Here is a 20,953-nt window from a genome sequence, read left to right on the forward strand (position 1 = left end):
GGTCCAAACAGCAAGACATGGGTAAAACCAGCTGAGAGGCCTGGCCAGCATGAACAGAGCTTGTGTTCAGCATGAGGAACCATCTGGAGTTTTTCCAAGCCTACTACAGGGCTGGCAGTGAGCTCTGCCGGCTCCAAACAATTCCTTCTCCATGGTCTCTCTCTCCTTCTTAAGCCATCCCTGTGCCTGGTTATAACAGCACAGCATCGGCACCAGGCTCCACGTTTGGGTTGCTGCATCGAGGGTTTTCCTCTGTAGATGGAAGAAGCAGGTCCCTAGCACGGAGCACGGACATCACAACGCCTTCCCCAGAGAGGAGTAACTCGAGTAGGACTATGTCCTTCTCCTCAATCCATCTCAGTGGGAACACAGGGATACCCCTCATTTGTGGGCATCAGAATTTACAGCCACGTTATTTTCAGTAACAGCAGCTTTTCAGAGAAATCGGGGCTTACTTTTAGCTGGTGCAAGTACGGCTTCCACATTCCATCCAGGAGGTCTTGACGGTATTTCTTTGTGAAGTAGCCCAGGTAGGAGATGAAGGCAGTGATCAGCAAGACATCTCCACACAAGGTGCTCTGCTGCTGCTTGAAGTCTTTCACAGCTTCAGCCCATCTCACGTTCTCAGAGGCGAGCCCGCCAACCTACAATTTCCCAAGTCAAATCAATAATTAGGGTGGTTCTTTAAATGATACCTCAGGACCTGGCGGTACCCATGTTCTTGACATCAATTGCCATTTGCTAAAGTTTAAAGCCTGGGGATGGGAAACATTCAAAGGCTGCTCCGCTACGCCCACTGCCCCATTCAGTGAAAGACTGGCCCTGCAGTCAAATCTCAGCTGTCTGCTCCACAACTCCTCTAAAATCATGAAGGCAGGATCCATCACTTCCCCAGCAGGAATTCACATAAAGATATCTGCATAAGGATGTCTGAGGCAGCCCATCAGCTGTTAATTGCTTTAATGCCACAGATCACAGCTCCTTACAGCCTCTCTCACACAGAGCACTCCTCTCCAACAGCCACAACCTTCAGCTGTTCCACACAATTTATTACCCCAGGTAGATGGGGTTTTGATCACAACTCCCTTGGGTCTACATTTTTCTTTTGCTTAAGGCTCTGTGCAGAAAACACTTCCTAAAGACATCTTTCATGAGCTGCCAATGCACAAACAGTCCAACTAGAGGCTTACCAGCTTTGAAGAGGGTACAGCATCTCCTTGTGAAAGAAGGTATCTCTACGTGCACAGACAACTTCTCTGAACATTGGTACTTTTCAGGGTACCACTGGTCCCTCGCTCCCTCCTGTGATTATAAAAGATACCCAGACACTTCCCACCCACCCCACCCCCCACCCGCGGCTTTTTCTTTTTTTAAAGAAAAAAGCTTCAGCTTGCTTTAACTGAGAAACACCCCTTGGAAATATCAATGGAATGCATTCTTCAAGGTTCACAAGCCAGAAAAACCCAAAACAGTTTTAAATTGGACTCATGGATTTGAGATCGAGAATGCCAAACTTCACAGTCAAATTCATAATCTCTCCTGTTGTCAAGGTGCTCTGGAAACATCTACCCAACGTACAGATCCCCCCAGCTCCCAGACCCCTGGTACCAGGGCCAGCCAGCCCTTTCTAGCTTTCTTCTTCAGTATACAGTCCACAAGACCTTGGGGTTATTTCTCGTATTCCTCATTTTCCTTAAAAATTCCTCTATATCCTTCACTTTCACAAACCTCTTCAAAGAAGGGGTGCTGCAAACGTGACTAACACGACACTGTGTCTTTCTTCCAGGCCACTGTTAAATGTTAGATAGGACCAGCTCTAACACCAACCCCTGTGAGAAGCCTTATGAACACCTTAAATAACTCGCTCCCCTAAACTGTGTTACTTTGCCACCTTAAACAGATATGCAGAACGCAGGTACCACCTTCAGATCCTCACTGAATTCCACCATCATGCATTCCAGCTTGGCCAAGTCCTATTTCTAGCAGACTTTTGCTGCCTTCTGAGGGTTAGGAATCACCTTCTCATTTCCAGCACAAATTTACTTCTGGCCGGTTTGTGCCATGGGTTCTCACACAAACAGCTCTCCTTTCTCCCCCGTGTGCCTCCAGATGCTTTTGGAAACAGCCAGTACGTCACAGGGAACGGGCTCTGCTTGGCTAAGCCCAGGAGCTGATATCCTTCCCTCAACCACACAGCCCCAGCACCAGGACCAGCCTTGCAGGCCAGACCCGAGCTGGCCCCTGGCCCCTGGGCTGCTGGCAGCAGCCTCGACAGGTGACTTGGGAGGCCAGGACAAACAAGCACCTGGTGACAGTTCCTGACATCATCCCCCAGCCTCCCACAACTGGAGGTTTAAGGACCTTCTGAAACAGAGCTTGTGTCTTTGTGCTTAAGAGCCACTGATGATTTTTTCCTTCCTGGGACTAAGCTGTCGTGGATAGCAAACCCACCCTTGGGCACCTGCAGGCCTTCTGTAAAAAAATTACAGCCTCTGATGCACTGCCTGAACTTTTCAATTGCTAAAACCTGTTTGCACAGTGGAAAACCAGCAAACAATCATGCTCACGTCACCTTCTCCATACCACTCATGATTTCAAGCCCTTAATACCTCATCTGCTGTCTCCTTTGGAGGTTGAAGAGCTTTAGCCTACTCAATAATTCCTCACACAGAAGAAGCCTTTTGATTGTCCTTGCAATCTTTATCCTTACCGCATGATGTAATCTTTATTATCCGCTTTCTTTTTGTTGTTACTTTCTTTGCACCATTTCCCATTCCACTATTTCCTTTGAGGTACGGCAGAGGGGGCGGAGGTACAGCTGCACATTCGAGATTTATTTAGCATGTATTTATATAGTAAGATTGTGATTTTTCTATGGTTTTCTTCTCTCTTCTTTTCCTAACAAACCCTAACATTCAATTCCAGCTTGGGTTTGTTGAGGTTTTTCTTTGCCTCTGGGAGCACAGAGCTCACATACTCACAGAACTCAACCCCATCAGTTCATTCCTGAATGATAATAACTAGCTCAGCATCACTTACAGGGCATGTAAAGTAAAAACTAATTTTGCCAGTACGCATTGCTTTACATTTATCTACTTGGCATTTCATACCTGCACCACCCAGGAATTTACAGTTCCTTACAGACAGTCTCTATCTGTTCTTTAATTGTATTGCTGGGAAACTCTGACATGCTTACACACCATCTAATCCAGACCATTCTGATGAACGCAAGAACTAATAGACACCTGCAAAAACAGCTCTGATGACCTTTCTGCCTTGATAAATCTGCCCCTTTGAACCAGTGAAAACTGCCTCCTGGGCAGCCTGGCTCCTTCCAGGAGCAGAAACAGAGGCTGCAGGTTTTCTTTGCCCTGGTCAACCTCAGATCTGTCCCCAAACCACTCCAGCTGAGTGACTCCTTCATGAACATCAACCACCACCCTACTGACAAAGCTGCAGAGGTCTCCCCAGTGCCTTTTGCTGATCTCGGCCTGTGCTGATTTTCCCTTCGCCTCACTAGAAAGCCTGCTTTTGGTATGACTGGGACCACATCTGCCTTTCTTAAGGCCACACAACACGTAGGACAAAGCCTGAATATATAGATTCAAACAATCCTCACCGGTTGCTGGTGATGTGCTCCTGCTTTAGAGACAATCTGCTATAAATCCATAGTACCTGCTTCTTGCATTACTGAATTTCATCCTGTTCCTGTGGTTCCCCTATCCAGACCATCCAGTTATTTCAATTACAGTCATGCTCATCTTTATCTGTGGGAATCCCCATTTTTATGTTCTCAGTCTTATAGGTCTGCCTTATGTATACCCACATACATTCAAGCGGAGCCATCTGACAGCTGGGAAATATCAAGGATCAGGCACAGCATGTGGAATACCTGCCCTGTTCCTCCTCTGTTCCGGGCATTTGCTGGAGTGCAGCTGAAGCTGGACAGACCCACGTCCCAGCCCCCATATCTGTTCTTATGCAATCCTACTTGTTGAAAAAAAAGCAAAACACTGCTTTTAAGTTACCAGTTGCTTGTAAGGATCGTAATCATAAATGATCCTTAATCTCAACTCCAGTAACAGTGCACAGATGTCCAATTCCTCCACCTTTCCTTTGTAGTCTTTACAGATGAAGTACCTTGAAATCTTCCCTCCAGCCTCCTTGGGGTCAATTCTCACTGCTCTCGTAGCCTCTAAGACCAAGTCATCTTTATTGCTCTGATTTTTCTAATACTTATAGAATGTCTACATACTCCTAATTAATTTCTTGAGGTTATTTTTTTTTTTATCCATTTAGATCTTAGAGGTCTTTATTTCTCCTTTGCTTGGGTCACACGTTACCGCCAGTTTTAGTACCTTAAAGAAATCCCAGGTCCCACCTCAGATCCCAGAAGTCATTGGAATTCTTTTTATTTAGCAAGTAGCAAACTAAAAGCCATCTCATTTGATTACCTTTACCGCTTTGATAATGAGGGATGGTGAACAATCATTCCCTATTCACCTTCTGCATACCATTCATGATTTTATAGGCTTCTGTCACACCCACCCCTCCTACACGGTCTCTCTTCCAAAATGAAGAGTTCTAATCTATTGCCTCTCTTCACATATGGAAGCCGTTAAATACTTTGTTGTAGCATTTCTAGGTCACCTACAGCATTCTGAGATGGGGTAACCTGACTGTGTTCAGCACGTGAGACGTAGGCACCAACAGATCTGATACAATGACTGTTTAACTTCCGTTTCCTGATTTTTTCCTAACAATTACTAATATTCAATTCGCCTTTCTTCCTCCAGTCAATTACCACGCTGCTGTTTCTGAAAACTCTCTGTAACAACTCCAAGAGCTCTTCTGTGCATGGTAATAGTGCAATTAGGACCTATCAACGTAAACGCATGATTACAGTTAGTTTTCCCTGTATGCATTATTTTGCATTTGTCATCACTAAATTTCATCTGCCACATTAGCACATATCCACTCCCAAATACCACCCATCAGCCAGCCTCCTTTTTCTGGTGCACAAATCCCTAGATATTCCCTTGTCCCTGTCTCTTGTATCCTGGAGCATCTTTCTTAAGTCATCCAAAGGCACTGTAAAAGTTTGGCTTCCCTTCATCCCCTCGGTTCATTTTTTCCATCCAAGCAATGCTATCTGTGCTCAGTTAGGTGTTTTCATCATACAACCTCAAATGTGTTAATTTCAAAGTCTGGGAACTTATTTCTACCCACAGCCACATGGGTGACAGATCTTGGATGTCAAATAAATTGCACATCAGTAAGGGCTGTCAAGATCTATTCCTAGATCAAAGCCAGAGATGACACAGGAGATGGTGTGCATTGCACAGAAGTAAGTTAGGATGCAAGTAGTTCCTTGCATACACTGTAAAAGTGATCCAATTTTGACAGCAGTACTAGCAAGCTGTGTGCTTTCTAACCAGGCCTTTAAAAACAGCTAGTGGAGCTGGCACTGACATGACTTGCTTCTGTCTGTGTTAGCAGCTGCCTGTGCTCGCTGCTCCCTCAGCTCTGATGCCTGGTGGGAGCTTCAAGGAACCCAACGGAGTCTCAGTCACGTTGTTCCCAGGCCACGGGGTGGGCAGGAGGTGTAACCAACATGGCCTGGGATGCAGCGTCCTTGCTCCTCCAGCATTTCTCTCCGTCTTATGGAAGGTATGATAAGATTTCACCTCTAAATAGGAACTCCTCTAAGCGAATGGATTGTCTGCTAAACCACAATACAAATGCTGCAGCTCATACCCCAGCCGCAGGCAGAGCACGCCAACTGCACAGGGACAGAGTGCTTCTCTCCTCCTCTCCCTAAAAGTTGCATTGAACTCTAATAATTTCCACCAGTAGAAGTAACCTTGGCCTTGCCCAGACTTTTAAATCATCCCTGATCCTAATGATTTCCACTGTTTTCCATATGACCCACAGCAAACAGAGACCCCTGGTAACGGAGCATCGGCACATGCTGTGGCATCAGCAGCATGAGAAGCCAGAGTTATTTTTCTCTCCTCATAACTAGGCTGGCAAGAGCCATGCTCTCCCCCATTAAAACTCCAAAGAGGAGACTAAGGGGTGTCCATTCAGGGACTTCAGTTCCAGGCGGGAGTTTGAGCAAACAGCCTGTGCTCGCCTCCCACATGATATAAGAGAGAGTTTCTGGATTTAGCGCGGACTCCTTTGCCCATCAGTGGCTTACACTGCCTCAGGTCCTGAGGCTTAACTGACCCCAGGAGCCTGCAGCTGTCTGTGCAACACGTTTCTGGCTGCATTGCAGAAAGTTCCACGCTAGTAGGAAGTTGGAGCCCTCAGCGTGGCAGCAAGAGGTGAAACCCTTCCAGCAAACCCGCCACAGCTCCAAGCCTCTGGCTGGGAAGCAAAGGGGACAGCCCCCCCGCTCCAGTCCCCAGACAACAACCACACAGGGTCCCTGCAGGAAGCACTCTCCAGGTGGCTCATGCAATACTAAAGGGACTGCTATGTTTTTCCACCTTTTCCAGTGGTTTTCTGGCACAGAAACTGGGCAGGGTTAAGAGGGCTGGGAGTGAGAAAGCAGCAGAAAGATGATTAAGAGCCTATGTGCAGCATTAGGAGAGCTCCAAGCAACACTTAAATATTTTTCCAAATCTTTGCATTTGGAGACGTGGCCACAGCAGACACTGAATGGGACAGATATCTGGGTTTCTCCCCTTGTTTGCTGTTGCACTCTTTTTTTAGACTGCACACATTGTTCAGTGCAATATCGCTCTCAAGCATGTTTTGTGTGTTTGTGTGTACATGTGTATATCCATCTCTCAGCAAGCCATAGGAAAAAAACAGAATGCAAACAGTCCCACTCTATCCTTCTTTGCTTTATAAAAGCCCAGGGTTGACACTGGCTTCCCCAGGCTCTCAGCCTTTTATCTCTTATCAACGCCTGTGACTATCAGGCTGAAAAATTTACCCAGCCCCAGTGCGGCAGATGATGTTTACCAGCTAGGGATCAATAAAAAACACGCTGCTTTTTTTCTAGAGGAATCCAGGGCATTGCCCAGCACTCATCTTCCTCACCACTGCAAAGACTGTGCCAGTCATATGGTACTTCAGTTTTATGTGGTCCTAGATGCAGGAATAGAGATTTGCTTCCTCCTGGCCCTGCTTTTTCTCTAATGATGAAAGGAAAGGTGTTTCAGCCTGGGGAGAGTGTGTGCTAGCAGCAGCCGGTGGGCAGAAGACAACAACATTAGCAGACAGACTATGGAGGAAATAACGTTTAGCCTGTCTCATCTATGCACATAGACAGAGGCAGCCTGGGGAAGCTCTCCACGCTTTCAAACACAAAGCAAAACTGCTTTCCAGCCGCCCTGGACATCACCTGCATGAGCACGGGAGGACATGACTAATCATGGAGCAGCAACATACACCGTACTTGAGCGGACATCCAAATTCAGTCTAAATGAAAATGGCTTATCTACTTCAGCAAAAGGCTGACAGAAATAACAGCTGTATTCACTCAGGTATAGGCTTTCTACTTTAAAGTCCTTTATCTGCCCAGAAAATCAAACCACCCCCCTCCACCCAGGCTGCACGATAACACATCCTCCTTTTTCCTTTTACCATTTTCAGTTTGATTCAACGAGAGGCTTGAAAGCCGGTCACCAAAACATTCTCAAGCATATGTAAGAGACAGAAATAACTGGAGTGGCCAGTGTCACCCGCTGGTGGCTGGGCAGAGCCGCGCACGGTGCCCCTCGTTCACACACCAAGTGAGAGCAGAGTGGGAAAAGCAGCTTGCCCATAACCCCATCGTCACTATTTTAACGGTCTCAGGATTTCAAAGTTTGTTGCTGTGGTTGTCCCAAAGCCTGGACAGGAAAAGTTTCTTTCCAAAGCTGTCACTAGTGCATCCAAAACATTTCAAGAGGCAAGAAACAGGGAGGCTTTGAAGCCAACGCAGCTAAACTGCTACACAAAGTGAATCACCGAGACTGCGCCTAACAACAAAAACCACCCCGAGATATCGGACAGCGAAGGGGACAGCCCAGCGCCAGCAAAGCACCTGAACAAGTCCTGCTTTTAAGCAGGTCCTGACCCTGAGCCCAGGAGCAGTCCCAGTTAATGAGCAAGGTAAAGAACATGCTTAAAAACCAACGTACTCCCGCTGCTTCGCTGAGACCGTACCGCCCGTGACACGAGCTCGGTGCTATTGAACCGCAAGCTAACGCATGCAGCAGTGCAAAAACCGCAACTGTGACCAAAGAAAGTTTTTTTCAAACTTGATTCCTGTGTCTTGTCTTGATTTCAGAATCAAAATATTTTCTTTCAGAGGAAATTAGTAATCTTAAAAAATCAGGTAGGAACAAATATCACAAGGGACAATCTATTTTACTAAAGTATTTGCTACTTTTGTTTTACAAAAACAGTTTTGGTAATGCAGCTGAGCCAAGACCCTCCCAAATTCTACAATTTTTCCTTATAAGAATATCAGTTGTACCTGAATGAAAAGTCACCTTTTAACCCAAGAATTCACCTGCTAAGCAGACACCTTGAAGAAATCACGTTCTGTTTGTTACAATGGTACTAATCGAAGCAAAATTAAGCTCTATTCAGCGTAAAGCATGCACTTACACACACATATTTATATGAAAAGAATTGAAGCCATCATTTCTATGTTTCTTTTTCATGAAATATTTTCTTCTTGTATTTTGTCTTTACTGACTCCTACAAGAGCCACAACCTACCTTCACATCCCATGTTACACAAGATTTTGTTAGGCCATGGAAAGACACAGGGAAATACTCATCCTGCAAAAATCTCCCCAGAAACATAAACGGCTCTTTCAAATGAAAACACTATTTTCCTGTCTTAATTAAAGGTTTTGGAAGTATTCAGTGAGATTTAACCTGAAGAACATGAAAGCATAAAACTCCTTTGGTGGTTGCATAGGAGATCTAAATCAGTATAAGAAGGGACTTATCTGCTGCTTGTCTCCGACCCTTATATCTGAGCATATCATGGTCCTGACTGCATTTGCCTGCAGAGCAGCCACCTGTCCTGCAGCCGTGCTGCACTCCTGTTTTCCAAAGGAGGCACGCAGAGATTAAATATGAAAAATGAAAGGTTTTTTTCAGAGTTTCCCACTACCTAAGCATGCAGCAGGTGAACTGTGCAGTTCTTGGGAGCACTCCGATATCCCACTAAACACAGCCTTCTTCACGTGCCCATGCAAACGCACGTGAAATCTAAACAGCCCTGAAAACCCAGGCTAAAGCAATTTGCTGAAAGTCACCTAAGAAGGTTTGAGAGTAGGGAATGGAGAACAAGGGAGAACTGAGCACAACTCGCCATATCCCAAGCAAAAAGCATAACCGTCTGGCTCGCTCTCTCTCCTCTAACTACGCTGGGATAGGTACAGGTAGATACTTTACATACAAACTACAGCCCAACACAGTCATGAGCCTGTAAAACAAGCAGAGAAATCTGCAGCCAACACCACTTCTAGAAATACCTTTGTATTCTGCCAACAGCCCCACCAGCAGAAGCAGCTTCAACAAGACAGACTGAGACCAGCCTCCACCCCCGAATAGCTGCAGACCGGGCAGGACACGCTCCTGGAGCCACAGGTACAATCTCTTGGGAAAGAGCATGGTTTGAACACGTCCCGGCTGCCCCTGGGAGGACAGGTAGCACAGCAGCCTTTCCTCCAGTGCTGCTACCAGGCCAGGCTGTGTGGCCGGAAGAAAGGGACTGGGCGTCCCAGTGAGTTGCGCCAGGTCTCAGGCAGGAGCCACGTGCTGAGCTGTGCCCACATCCCGCACCCAAACCGGAGCTGGACGGGCACCTTCCACACCAAGGGCTCGGCAGAAGCAGGTGGGAGTGCGCTGCTGACGCCTGTATCGGAGAAGCCCATACCGCTACCTGCGCCTTCCCTGTGGGCACAGCGAGCCAGATGTTTCAAAAGCATAAAAAACCCGGGGTTACCCACCGAGACAACTGTCAGCGCTGCCTTCGCGTGTGGGGGGAGCCTGAGGTGGCAGAACCAGGTGCTAGAGCCAGCGCCAGCTGGGGCACAGCTCAGGCACTGGACCGTTCCCCTGCCTGGGGGAAGCAGCAGTTTGCTCCAGCTAACAGCCAGCACAGGGGCCAAACTGCAAAGCGTTGAGGGCAACTGCAGTATGGGATGCGAGCAGGGGTCCAGCGAAGAGGCCAGCATCTCTGTCCCTTAGGGGTGCAGCAGTGACAGGGGCACTGCCCCCGCAGAGGACTAGGAGGCTGCACATTTTGAAGAGACAACAGATTGCTGTGCCTGCCGAAGGACTGATAACACTGGCATACTCTGCTTTTTTCGAGCTTTTCACTATTAACTTTTTGTCATTTCAAAGCCTACAAAGCTGCTAGCATATTCCTGTCTTTGTTTTTACAAATATGATTTTTCAGTCATATAGTTTTGGCCCATCATCACACATTTAAGTAACAGAAAGGAGATGAGACCTGTGAAGACAGTAGAGCCAGTCTCTTTAAATACAAGCAGTGCCTATCCTGATGTATGCAAACAGCCAGTGCAAAATCATTTTTATTACTGAAACTTGCTGCAGTGCAGGAAATGTATTCAAAAAAAAAAAAAAATGAGAGGATGTAACGTACTGCATGCACATGGTTCACATCTCAGCAGCACCTGATACCTCCCATTCATGCCACCCAGGCTGCATCTGCTGACACTCACCAGTCGATTTGCAAGAGCGATGGTACACGCTGTAGCTTCAGCTTCTTGCTGACATTTGAGTTTGTCTGAAGTGGCCTTCTCAAACTTGGCTGTGAGCTTTCCCAGGTTCTCGTTGAGGCGCTGCACATGAAAAAAAGAGAAAATACCAGCACACTTTTAAGGAAAACCCTTATTGAGGGACGATTCACGCTGCAGGCAGGGCTGGCCAAGCTCCACCACAACCCATGCTGCCCAGGCTGCCAGCCAGGGCGCAGCCCCTACACCATGTTGCAGCGTCAGGAGCCAGTGTGGAGGCGCAAAGTGCTGCGCTATTTTATATGCTTGTAACTCACACCCTCAGCACAGGGCAGAGGCAAAGAACACACAAAATTTATTTGGGGCTCTGCCCTGGTGTGAATTTAAACTGGGAAAGGGGGTCCATATGGCCAAGTACCAGTTCTATGGCTGAGCAATGAGGAGGGCAGCTAAGAAAACAGAATTTTATATTTCTTGATGCTGCAGCCTCTTTGGTCTCTGTCCAGTCCTTGAGACTCTGCTGATTCACCAAGTTGTGCTCAAATCCCCAAGGAGCTCCTCAAGCAGCTGGAGGTACGCTTGAACCGTCTCCAAGCCATACCTCCCACACCCTGCTTCCAGAAGGGAACGTAACAAACAAGTCAATGAAAGGGTTTTGCTCCTGAAGCCACCCGAGTGTGCGCCACGGGACACCCCTGCAGAGGAGCCCAACGAGCACTCGGTGGGACCATCTGACATGCAAAGTGCTTCTGGGCTGACAAGGGGCAGAAAGAGGCCAAACCACCTGGAGAGGAAAAAAAAAAAAAAAAAAAAAAAAAGAGCGAGCCCTTTGCTTGGGCTGAGCTCTTCACGCTCTGGTCTAAAACAAATCAGCTCCCACAGGCACTTGGAGCATTTCACTTCTGATAAGAGAAGTAATAATTGATTTTATCTGTACCCAATGCAAACTGCTTAAGGCTAAACTGCTTGTAAATCATTTTAACACTGAGCTACACACTAGAAACAAACCTGAAAATGAAAAAGGATTGTATTAGGGATATCTGCAGCTCTCCTGGATACTGTAAAACACAAAGAAGTCTCTCCTTGACCTGCCTTGGAATTAATAACACAAAAAGTTTCTATCCCTGTGTGTATATGAATGTACGTGCATACATACGCTCATCAAATCCCACCACAGAAGCACGATTCTGATGAACAGGTATCTTTGATCTGTGAAGCACAGATCACACCTGCAGCACCACACCAGACACTCTACAGTAACACACAAATATCTGTGTGCAACTGTGACTGTACATCTTGCTTCTACATCTACCCTCCCCAGATTCATAGCACCCTTATTTCCCAGGCAGACAAAGCAGAGGGAAAGGTACTTAGTTTTGACAGTCAGAATAGTCTCATTTATTAATAAAATGGGTTTATGATAGCTCAGTGCCCAGTGGTGAGCAAGTATGAGTCAGCATCACATCACTGAAGCTATCCAAGGTATCCCAGCTTGATAAGCAAGGATATACCTCCACATCCACCCCCACGCTGAGCAATGTATCATTATCCATCTGCAGAGGGGAAAACTCTTCTAAAACAATCAGTTTTGTAAGTGCATGCCAGTGGAGTACCAGTAATCTCCCCAAAGATTGCCATTTTCTTTAACAAAATCCCACTTCTTAAAAAAAAAAAAAAAGAAAGACAAAAGAAAAGCTCAGGCATTAAAAGCTTTGGAAACAAGCAGCATAAAGGGACGATAAAGGTTCCCCAGCACTGTATTTCACATCTTAGATGGGAGAATTAGAGGCTAAAGACCTCTAAATCCATGCCTGCTTCAGGTGCTGTCCCTGCCCTCCTTTCATCTGCAGCAGCAAGGGGCTACCAGAGAGCTCTGGAGATCTTTATTTTTCACATTTTTAGTTACAAAGTGTAGTAAGCACTTTAAGAATAATAATCCCTAGGAGGCATCAAGGGAGTTATGTATTTCTGACACGAAGATGTGCTGCTAGAAGAGACGAGCAGGTGGAGGAGCTCGGCTGGAGGGGCTGTGCTGCCTCTCTCAGTGCTCAGTCCAGGCCAGTCCGGCTGCCCACACACCTCGGGTATTAACGGTGATTTTGCACAAACCGTGGTGTTAGTACAAAAGCACAGCCACAGAGGGTCCTTCACTCACAGAGAGGGATCCCAGATCCAAAGCACCTTAAGAAAAGGCAGAGTCTGGAGCACAAGCAGTGGCTGCCTGCAGCAGGAGGGAGCTGGAGAACAGCGAGTTCTGGGATGCTGAGGAACAGGCTGGTGGGGACCACTGCGCTGGTGTCCCCACTTTGCTACTAGCGAGTGTTGACCAGGGAGGGAGGTGGGGGGAAAAGCAGTGTCTTTAACATAGAGATCATTTTCTGAAGGAAAAGGAGAAAAGCTAGAAGCTACTCTCTGTAGAAATGCGTTCCAATTATACAGTAATTTCTTCTATTCAGTAATTTTCTTAATTTCTTTTTTTTTTAAGTAGCAAAAATCTAAATAAGGATAATGCACAAGACATGCTGACAGGGAGCTGTGCCGTGACAAATTATTAGGCTCCTACTAAAGCAGTCATCATCCTGCAAAACATGCCCATCACCAGAGCCTGAGCACAGGGAGCCAGCCCAGCCCAGCTCCATGCTACCAGCACTCTGAATCAGCCTCCCGTTCCTCTTCCCTGCCCCTGTGCAACATATCAGGAACATACTGGTTTGAGACAACGAGTTTTCTGAGGAACCATGAGTAGAAGCAAATTGCATTTGAAAAAACAGATAGGAATAATAAGAACTGGTAATTGGCTTTCATCTTAAGGTGTAAGCAAGGCTGGAGAAGAACAGATGAAATGTAGAAAGCAGCAATAACAGGGAGAGAAAATACTATAATCTACCAGATCTTTGGATTCCCACCCCACCCTGAAAAATACATGAGTGCAGAGAAGGAGCTTTGGAGAAAGTGGAGGATTTGTCCCCAGGCAGGGGCTAGCGCGATGGGTCCCACCAAAGGGCCAGCACTTACAGCGATTTTGGCCTTGATGCTGGCCAGCTTGTCCTGGGCAGCCGCCAGCTCCGCGTTGGCCTTGCTCAGAGCCTGCCGCTTCGGCTCCACCTCGCAGTACACCTCGTGGAAGCGCACGATGTTCACCACCCAGGAGCAGAGGCCGGCTGCGGCGTAGGACTTGGTGGTCACAAATTCGGGTTTAAACTTGGGATCTTGCAAATAGGGCTGAAGGGCTTTGAGGCAGTTCTCATGGATGTTCTCCTTGTCGAACTTGATCAGGGAGTCCAGGAAGCCGTCCACCCTCGCCATGGCAGCTTTTGCTGCTTTCCAGCTCCTGTCCTTGGGAATCTTCCCTCCCGGGGCCATCAGTACCATCACGGCTGCGGTGACATTGCTGACAGCTGAAGGCGGTGACCCAAAGGACCTCAGCTCCGTCAGATTTTTCTGAAAAGGAGAAAACAAGGTTGTTAGACAAAAATGAATGGGCTTTCTTTTCACTTTGCCACTAATAGAGTCAGGCTCCCAAGCTATCAATCTGATAAATTGGCCCAAACATCGCTGCCTTTAAATCACTGCTATGCATGTTTACAGCACATGTGCTCAGCTCCCTGCATCCAGCTCCTCACATCCCACCCAGGACCAGCACAGCACAGCGCTCCTGCCCAGACTCCCACCCTTTCCCTGCTGCACTGCTGCAGCTCGCAGGAGCAGGAGGTTTTCTGCCCTCTCAGAAGATCAGAATAAGGACAAAGGAAACCTTTCCAAATAATAACCTCTATAAATAGCCCCCAGCCCCTCTAGAACAGCCTTGCAGAGCTTCCCTTCATGCTCAACTAATCCCTGTGCCAGACACCCATGCGTTAAGGTCTTGCGGAATGATTTGTGTGCCCCCATGTTTCCACAAGGCCATTGTCCAGCCCAGACTGGGGCACTTGAACCAAGCCCCTTCAGCAGGAGCGCGGTCCCTGGGGTGAACGGGCAGTCCCCCCAAGAGAATCAGCTAATCCCTGGGGCCACCCTTGTCCAAGGTGGAGTTCCCACCTCCTCCACTACCAACACAGGTAGTTTTAGCGAATCCCTAATATTAAAGTGGGATGGATCTTAACCTATCAGCAAAAGACAGCTGAATTGTGGAGAAGGCACACATTTCCTAAAACACTTGCAACTGTGACAACAGTGCGATGCCGAGGGTTTGATCCGCTGTCACCTAAAACCCTCTCTCTATGCACGTGCAACTTAGCTTTTGCATAGGAAAAACCAGCGCAGGTAAATCAGCTGTTCTCAAATGACATGCTGTTGTCAAAACAAGGATAGATTCTGTTTCAACACCAGTTTAAGAAAAATCTGTGAACCTCTGTCAGTTCCTGGTTCTATCAGTTTTGATCAGTTCTTAATCTACATTCTCTGATATTCTGCTTCTATCAGTTTCTGTCTATAGAAGCAAGGTGGAATAGCCTGGTACTGTTGAGCATCCACTTTTTAGATAAAGGTATCTGCTACAAATCTATTCCTAAATGTTTTTTTGCTAACAAAATTTTTTTGTTAATAAGCGAGCTGATAGAGGCAAGCCCTTGGGAGATGTGTGTGCACTTCCAGTGTAAAATGTCTCTAACATGCTCAATGACACGGAGCCAACCATGAGCACTGACAAGCACCCCAGCATGTCCTCCTCCTCCAAGAAGAACCCCAAGTAGATACATACGAAATAGATAAATACCAAACACCAAAAGAACAGTGGCTGCTCTGATGACAGGAATGAAGGAAGACCAGCCTCTGCAGTTTAACGGGGCTGAGGCATCCCTTACCAAACACAAGACTGCTCTGCAGCCAGCAGCAAGGAAGGAGAGGATGGGAAACTGGCCGTCTGGAAGCTCATGGGGCTGTGCAAGCGCAGGGCAGCACGGCAGTGCCCCCGGGAGCAGCGTGCCCCAATGCGTGGGTCACCCACTGCACAGCCCTGGGGACCTCAGGTGGGCTACAGCTGCTGCCCACACCACAGGCTGACACCTTGCTAGCTGCCACCCCCACCTTGCTGCGCCCAATAGCTCCATCCCTCTGGGAGCAACAGGACTGCCTATGGCTGCCTGATGTTCCTCCACTTCACTCACACTCCTCTGTGCCGCTCCGCTCCTCTCCCCCTGCTGCAAAGCTCATGTGGGATCTCTGGCCTGCCAGGAGAGGCTGACCCCTTGGGTCATTGCCCTGTTAATCCTGGAAATGAAACAAAACCTCCCTGACCCTTTCACTTGTGTGGATCTCAGATTACCTGCACACAGTGCCGTGGACGGTGCGGGTGCCAGCCAGGTTCCCGCACAGCAATGGCAGAGGTACATGGCATTAGAGCAGCTGTCCCATCCAAGCGAGTCTGGCTTTCCGCAGAACTCATCCCACCAAAGGCAACTGGCTGCCTGCTGACCAGTATCCCTCATCCTTCACCTGGGATTAATGCAAAGGCACCTTCTCTTGCTTCCCTCACCACTCAGCCTACCTGCCAAAGATACAAGTCTGAATGGACATGGCTGTTGTTCCTCTAAACTAGCGGGTGACGCTGGCACAGAAATGTCCCCATATCCACATACTCACTGAGCTCTTTGGCCGCTGGCTATATATATTTATTACTGCATTCTACTCAACAGCTTTTCTCACTGTTTTCCCTATTAATGTTGCATATAACAGTCCTGCCCAAATAAGATAACTTAGATAATTGGGGAGAAACTGTATATACGCACATAAATATTGCTGATTACTCATGTCAGCAAGCAGGTCAAGCTCTCTGATGCATTTCTGATCAGCAGGTAGAGGAGACCATGCCTCTCAGGGCTCTGCTGTTGCTGCTTTACAGGTCCCTAGAGAAAATCCCAGCTTCTCCCTAATCTTTGCCTAATGAGATATTCTACAGCTCCAACACGAAACCAAAACTAATGAAAAGACAAACATTTTCCCTTTGTACAATCCTTTCGCTTCCAGGAACAAAAGCCAAAGCAACGCATCTCTGCAGCAAAGCCACATCTTTCGTGAAAGCTAATCAAACAGCAAACCCATTCCGGATGACTCAGAGTTGCTTTCCTGTCCCCCAGCAGGTCTGATATTGACCCGTGGTCCGAGGCATGATTGAGCCGTGCCTTGCTGTGATCATGGGAATAACTCTGACTTCCCAGCTGCATCTGGTGCATGGCCGCTGCCCTGCCCTCTGTGCAGGGGGGGTCTGCCGCTCCAGGATGCTGCAGGAACTGTAGGTCAAAATAAATTGCAGGTACGTGTCTCTCGGGCACATCTCCAAGTGTTGGACTCTCCCAGAATGCCCTTGAAGGAAAAGCCTTCCAAGGTACCAAAAAGCCCTCCCTAAACTCAACGAGGCATGAAGAACGCCTTTGACAAAGAAAGGACAAGGCAAACCCAGCTCCAATACAGCTGGAGAAGGCCAAACCCTCAGGTCACCATGTTCTGTCCCTACAATACAGGGACCTCATGAGGGAAAGATGTCCGGAGGAGCCCAAGAAGTCACTCTCCCCACTGCACTTGTGGATCTCTGCTCCTCCTTCCCCACCCTATCTCCCTCCTTGGCCAAGCAAGGCATTTGCTGTGGGCAGCAGGAAGCCACTACCCCATGGTGCCACAGACCGAGGGGGACAGAGCCTTCCCATCACAGACCCCTTCCCAAAGCAGGGGACAGGTCAAGTGGGAACTCAGAGGATGCCCGTGCTCCCTGCAAGCTGCAGCCACGAACTGCCAGCCCCATACCCACCAACATGGCCCGTGGGGTCACAGGAGCTCTGCCCGCACAGCATTCCCCGTGCCACGTGGCTGGGGAGCACGGCTCCGAGCAGCTGGGTGGAAAGTCTGCCTTGTTGGTATTTTGGAGTTTTCCAGCTCCCACAGTGCTGACTGTGCACTTGCACAGAAATACCCCAAGCGAACGGCATCGATAACGGCTCACTGAAACAAAGGGGTGCTCGTGCTTCACACTGCCCGTCCTGCAACACCTCCTGCACCTCTACTACGACCAGCTCAGGGCACCGTGCTCCTTGCCACAGGACCTTCAAGACAGCTGACAGCCACTCACCCTGAAAGCACCAGCAGCCTCTCCTGTCTCCTTTCGTACCACTTTGTTCCCCACAGCTCAGGGGTAACAGCCTCAGAAAACACTGGAGCAAGATGTGGCCTGTGCCCCTGCCCTGGAGCCCACCCCCCCATCCTGCATGCCCTCCTCCATGATAGCAGGCAGGTCTGAGCCACAGACAGTGCCCAGACAGAGCTGGCGATCCCCCCGAGACACTCTTCCCTGGGTCCTGAAAGAGGGTGACAGTAAGGTGACCTCCCCTTTCTCCTGGGGCAGGACAAGAAGCAGTGGAGCCAGCCAACAGCAGAGACACCCTCCTCAGTTCCTCCTGCTCTCCATGTCGATGAGTAAAGGGTAATGTGGTGCAGCCTCATGGCTACTCTGAGTTACACCAGGGATCAAGTAGGTACCAGCTGGGAAGAAGCTGGAGGAGGGTCAATATAATGCCCAAAACCCGGGGCCATCAGGTGACACTGCCCCCTCCATGCAGAGGGGAGATACCAGACTCCCATGGGAACCATCACTCTACCTTGTTGAGGGTGTTCAGAGCAGCCTGGGCAGCTGCCAGGGCAGGCTCCGCTTTGGCCAGGTCCTCCTCGCAGTCCTTCTGCTTCTGCTCGACCTCCTGGGTGATAAGTGCCACTTTCTGCTCCTCCTCATTGGCAACTGCCTTTTCCCTGCTCACTTTCTCCGTCTCCACTCCCACCACCTGGATCAGCTTATCAGCACTGTCATTCTTCTGCTTCAGCTCCACCTCTTGGGCTGCCAGCTTGGCCTTCAGCTCATCCACCTGGCAGGAAGAAACACACGCAGGAGCATGAACACCCCCCAGCCTGCTCCCTGCCCTGCCCAGCAGCGCGGGCTCACGCTGGAGCTGGGCTGAGCAGTACCCAAACACATGGAACTCCTGTCTCTAAAGAAAGCAACTCCCTGGCAGCCCAGAAAAGCAGTATTTCTAGCTGTTAGCGGGATAGCACTGCTCTCCTCTGCTCATGGTGGCTTAGGTCACAGCTGGAGAGCCCACACGCATGGTGCACACACTGGAGCAGCCTGCTAGCAGTAAGGAACCCGGTCGGGGAGAACCCAGCCCCAGCAGGATGAACCGCTCAGGAGGGTGTCCCACCCCTCCCTGCCCACTGCCTCTGCTTGGAAACCGGACAGATATGCCAGGGCATCACCAGTGTTGCTTTGAGCAGGATCCAACGGGAAGTAGGTGGAAGCTTTCACCTCAGGTATTCTTGGGATTATTTTTTGCACAGCCCAGGAACTTCACCACAGACCAGGGATTTGCAGGAAGCTTCTCTCCTTATAAAGCCAAATACATCCATGAACATGAGATCTGATGATACATCACATCCCTGGTAAAGGTGGCATGCATGTGCTGTGCGCGCGTGTGTTTTGCAGTGGCGATGACGTGCTACAATTCAGCTGCTCCTGCTTTTCCTTCTCCACCTTGCCGCCAGCAGAACAGAGCACACAGTATTTTGCCACGTGCAGGCTTCCAGGGGGCCTGTGCCCCAGGACCCAGCGCTGCCAAAGCCACCCGCTTGCCCTCGCCACGCACCACCTCCATCCCCTGCCCCACGGCAGAGGCAGCAACCCCATCAGTTTCCTCACAGCCATCAGGTCCTACAGACTTAGGGTGGCAAGGGCATTTTTTTTACACCAGAAAGATTACAGCTGGGATCTGCTGACAGGTACAGCCCTTGCCAGAGTTCCGAGGCTCAAGGGGCTTTAAAATGCGATGTCAAATGAGCTCGAGAAGGGATCCCCTGTTCAGGCAGCAGTCAAGAGGCATGGCAGTGGTGGCAGCTCCTCACACCCGGCAAGGCAGGAGCCCTCTCCAGCAGCAGGCTGAGGCCTCTGCGTGGTGGGGGAACTCGCACCAGCTCTCACTTGAAGACAGAAAGTCTCTTTCTAAAAGCACCCATTTCAATGAATTTACACAGGCTTTGTGCAGACCACGAGATTTTCACTGTCCTGACATCAGGCTCAAAGGATTGCTTGAGCTCTTGAGGTACGTCTTTACCTGTATAAAAATATGTCGTGGAAGTCAGACACTTGCTTTTGTTGACAATTCCATTTTTATACCAGAAGAGAGAGCACAATTTGCAATCTTATAAACTGAAGTTATTGACGTCAGCTTCAGGTGGAGAGCAGTTTCTTAGGAGACTTTGTGAACTTCATCCACCGTCATCTCCTGCTGCCTGCCACTACAATCCCGTTTTCACCAGGACAAAGACATGACTGTAAATCCAAATGACTCTGGGCCTGCAGGAGCACATAATCCCTTCAGACTGAAAACTAGCGGCAGCTTCTTGTTCAGCTCCACGTCTTCAGGGATTGCGGGAAATGGAAGTGAGAGGCTTCGCTGATGGCAGATACGGCTTGTGACCTTCTGTCCAAAAAATCAGTAATCATGTGCTGGATACATACATAAATGGCAGCTTTAGGGGTTTACATGACCACAACAAAACAAGCAAGGGATTAAAACCCGCTAGCACTCAGCAGTGCTACAAAATGAGCAGGTGTAAACTCAGCTCCCAGCGCAGCCGGCGAGCACAAACGCCCTGACCGACCCTGCTTTCAGCCTAGCGCGTGCAGTAAGGGAAGGGCAGGTGACTTGCTATAACGTTGTCAAGATTTAAACAAAGCAAGAAATTCTGTATGGTTTTATCTGAAAGGAATATTTGGAAGCCTGCAAGTTACAGCGGAGGCCCCTGCCCACCTGGGCTTGGGTTAGGTGTTAAATTCCCAGCGGAAAGGATGCAGGTTGGAGCTGTGATGTGTGTCCTGGGGGTCTGCTGGACCCTCTGCCAATAGATCACACCACATCTAGGGTGGATATGGTGACCTCCAGCCTCTCTTACCCACAAGCAGGATTTTGGAACGTGAAAGGAAAGGATTGTGTTTCCCCAATGAGGCTGAAGCTCACTCACAGTTGAGCAGGGACGATTTAATAATGTTTGTGCAGTGGAAAGGGAGAAACAGGAGCCATGCCTAAATAACCAGACCCAGCGTCCTTAGTGATATCCTGGGGGTGGCACAGGGAACGTGTGTTTATGAACTTTACTCTTCCAGTTTCACCCCGTCAGCGCAGCAAACAAGTTTCTCTTAATGCTGTACTCCCATCCACAGCAAAAGCAGTCTGTCACATCCATTTCTCATCCCTTCCC

General features: G+C 48.7%; 1 protein-coding gene across 1 annotated transcript in view; it reads right to left on the reverse strand.

Annotated features, from left to right (window-relative positions):
• The window catches only part of DNAH9 (dynein axonemal heavy chain 9), a 186,680-nt gene that overhangs the window by 76,310 nt on the left and 89,417 nt on the right, over nt 1-20,953 (reverse strand). The window contains exons 49-52 of the mRNA XM_055723493.1: nt 18,307-18,567; nt 13,736-14,161; nt 10,706-10,825; nt 456-644 (exon numbers count right to left, since the gene is read on the reverse strand). Of these exons, the coding sequence (XP_055579468.1) occupies nt 456-644; nt 10,706-10,825; nt 13,736-14,161; nt 18,307-18,567 (996 nt within the window). The remainder of the gene's footprint in view (nt 1-455; nt 645-10,705; nt 10,826-13,735; nt 14,162-18,306; nt 18,568-20,953) is intronic.

This window comes from Falco cherrug, chromosome 1 (genome assembly GCF_023634085.1).
Source record: "Falco cherrug isolate bFalChe1 chromosome 1, bFalChe1.pri, whole genome shotgun sequence".
Taxonomy (NCBI): domain Eukaryota; kingdom Metazoa; phylum Chordata; class Aves; order Falconiformes; family Falconidae; genus Falco; species Falco cherrug.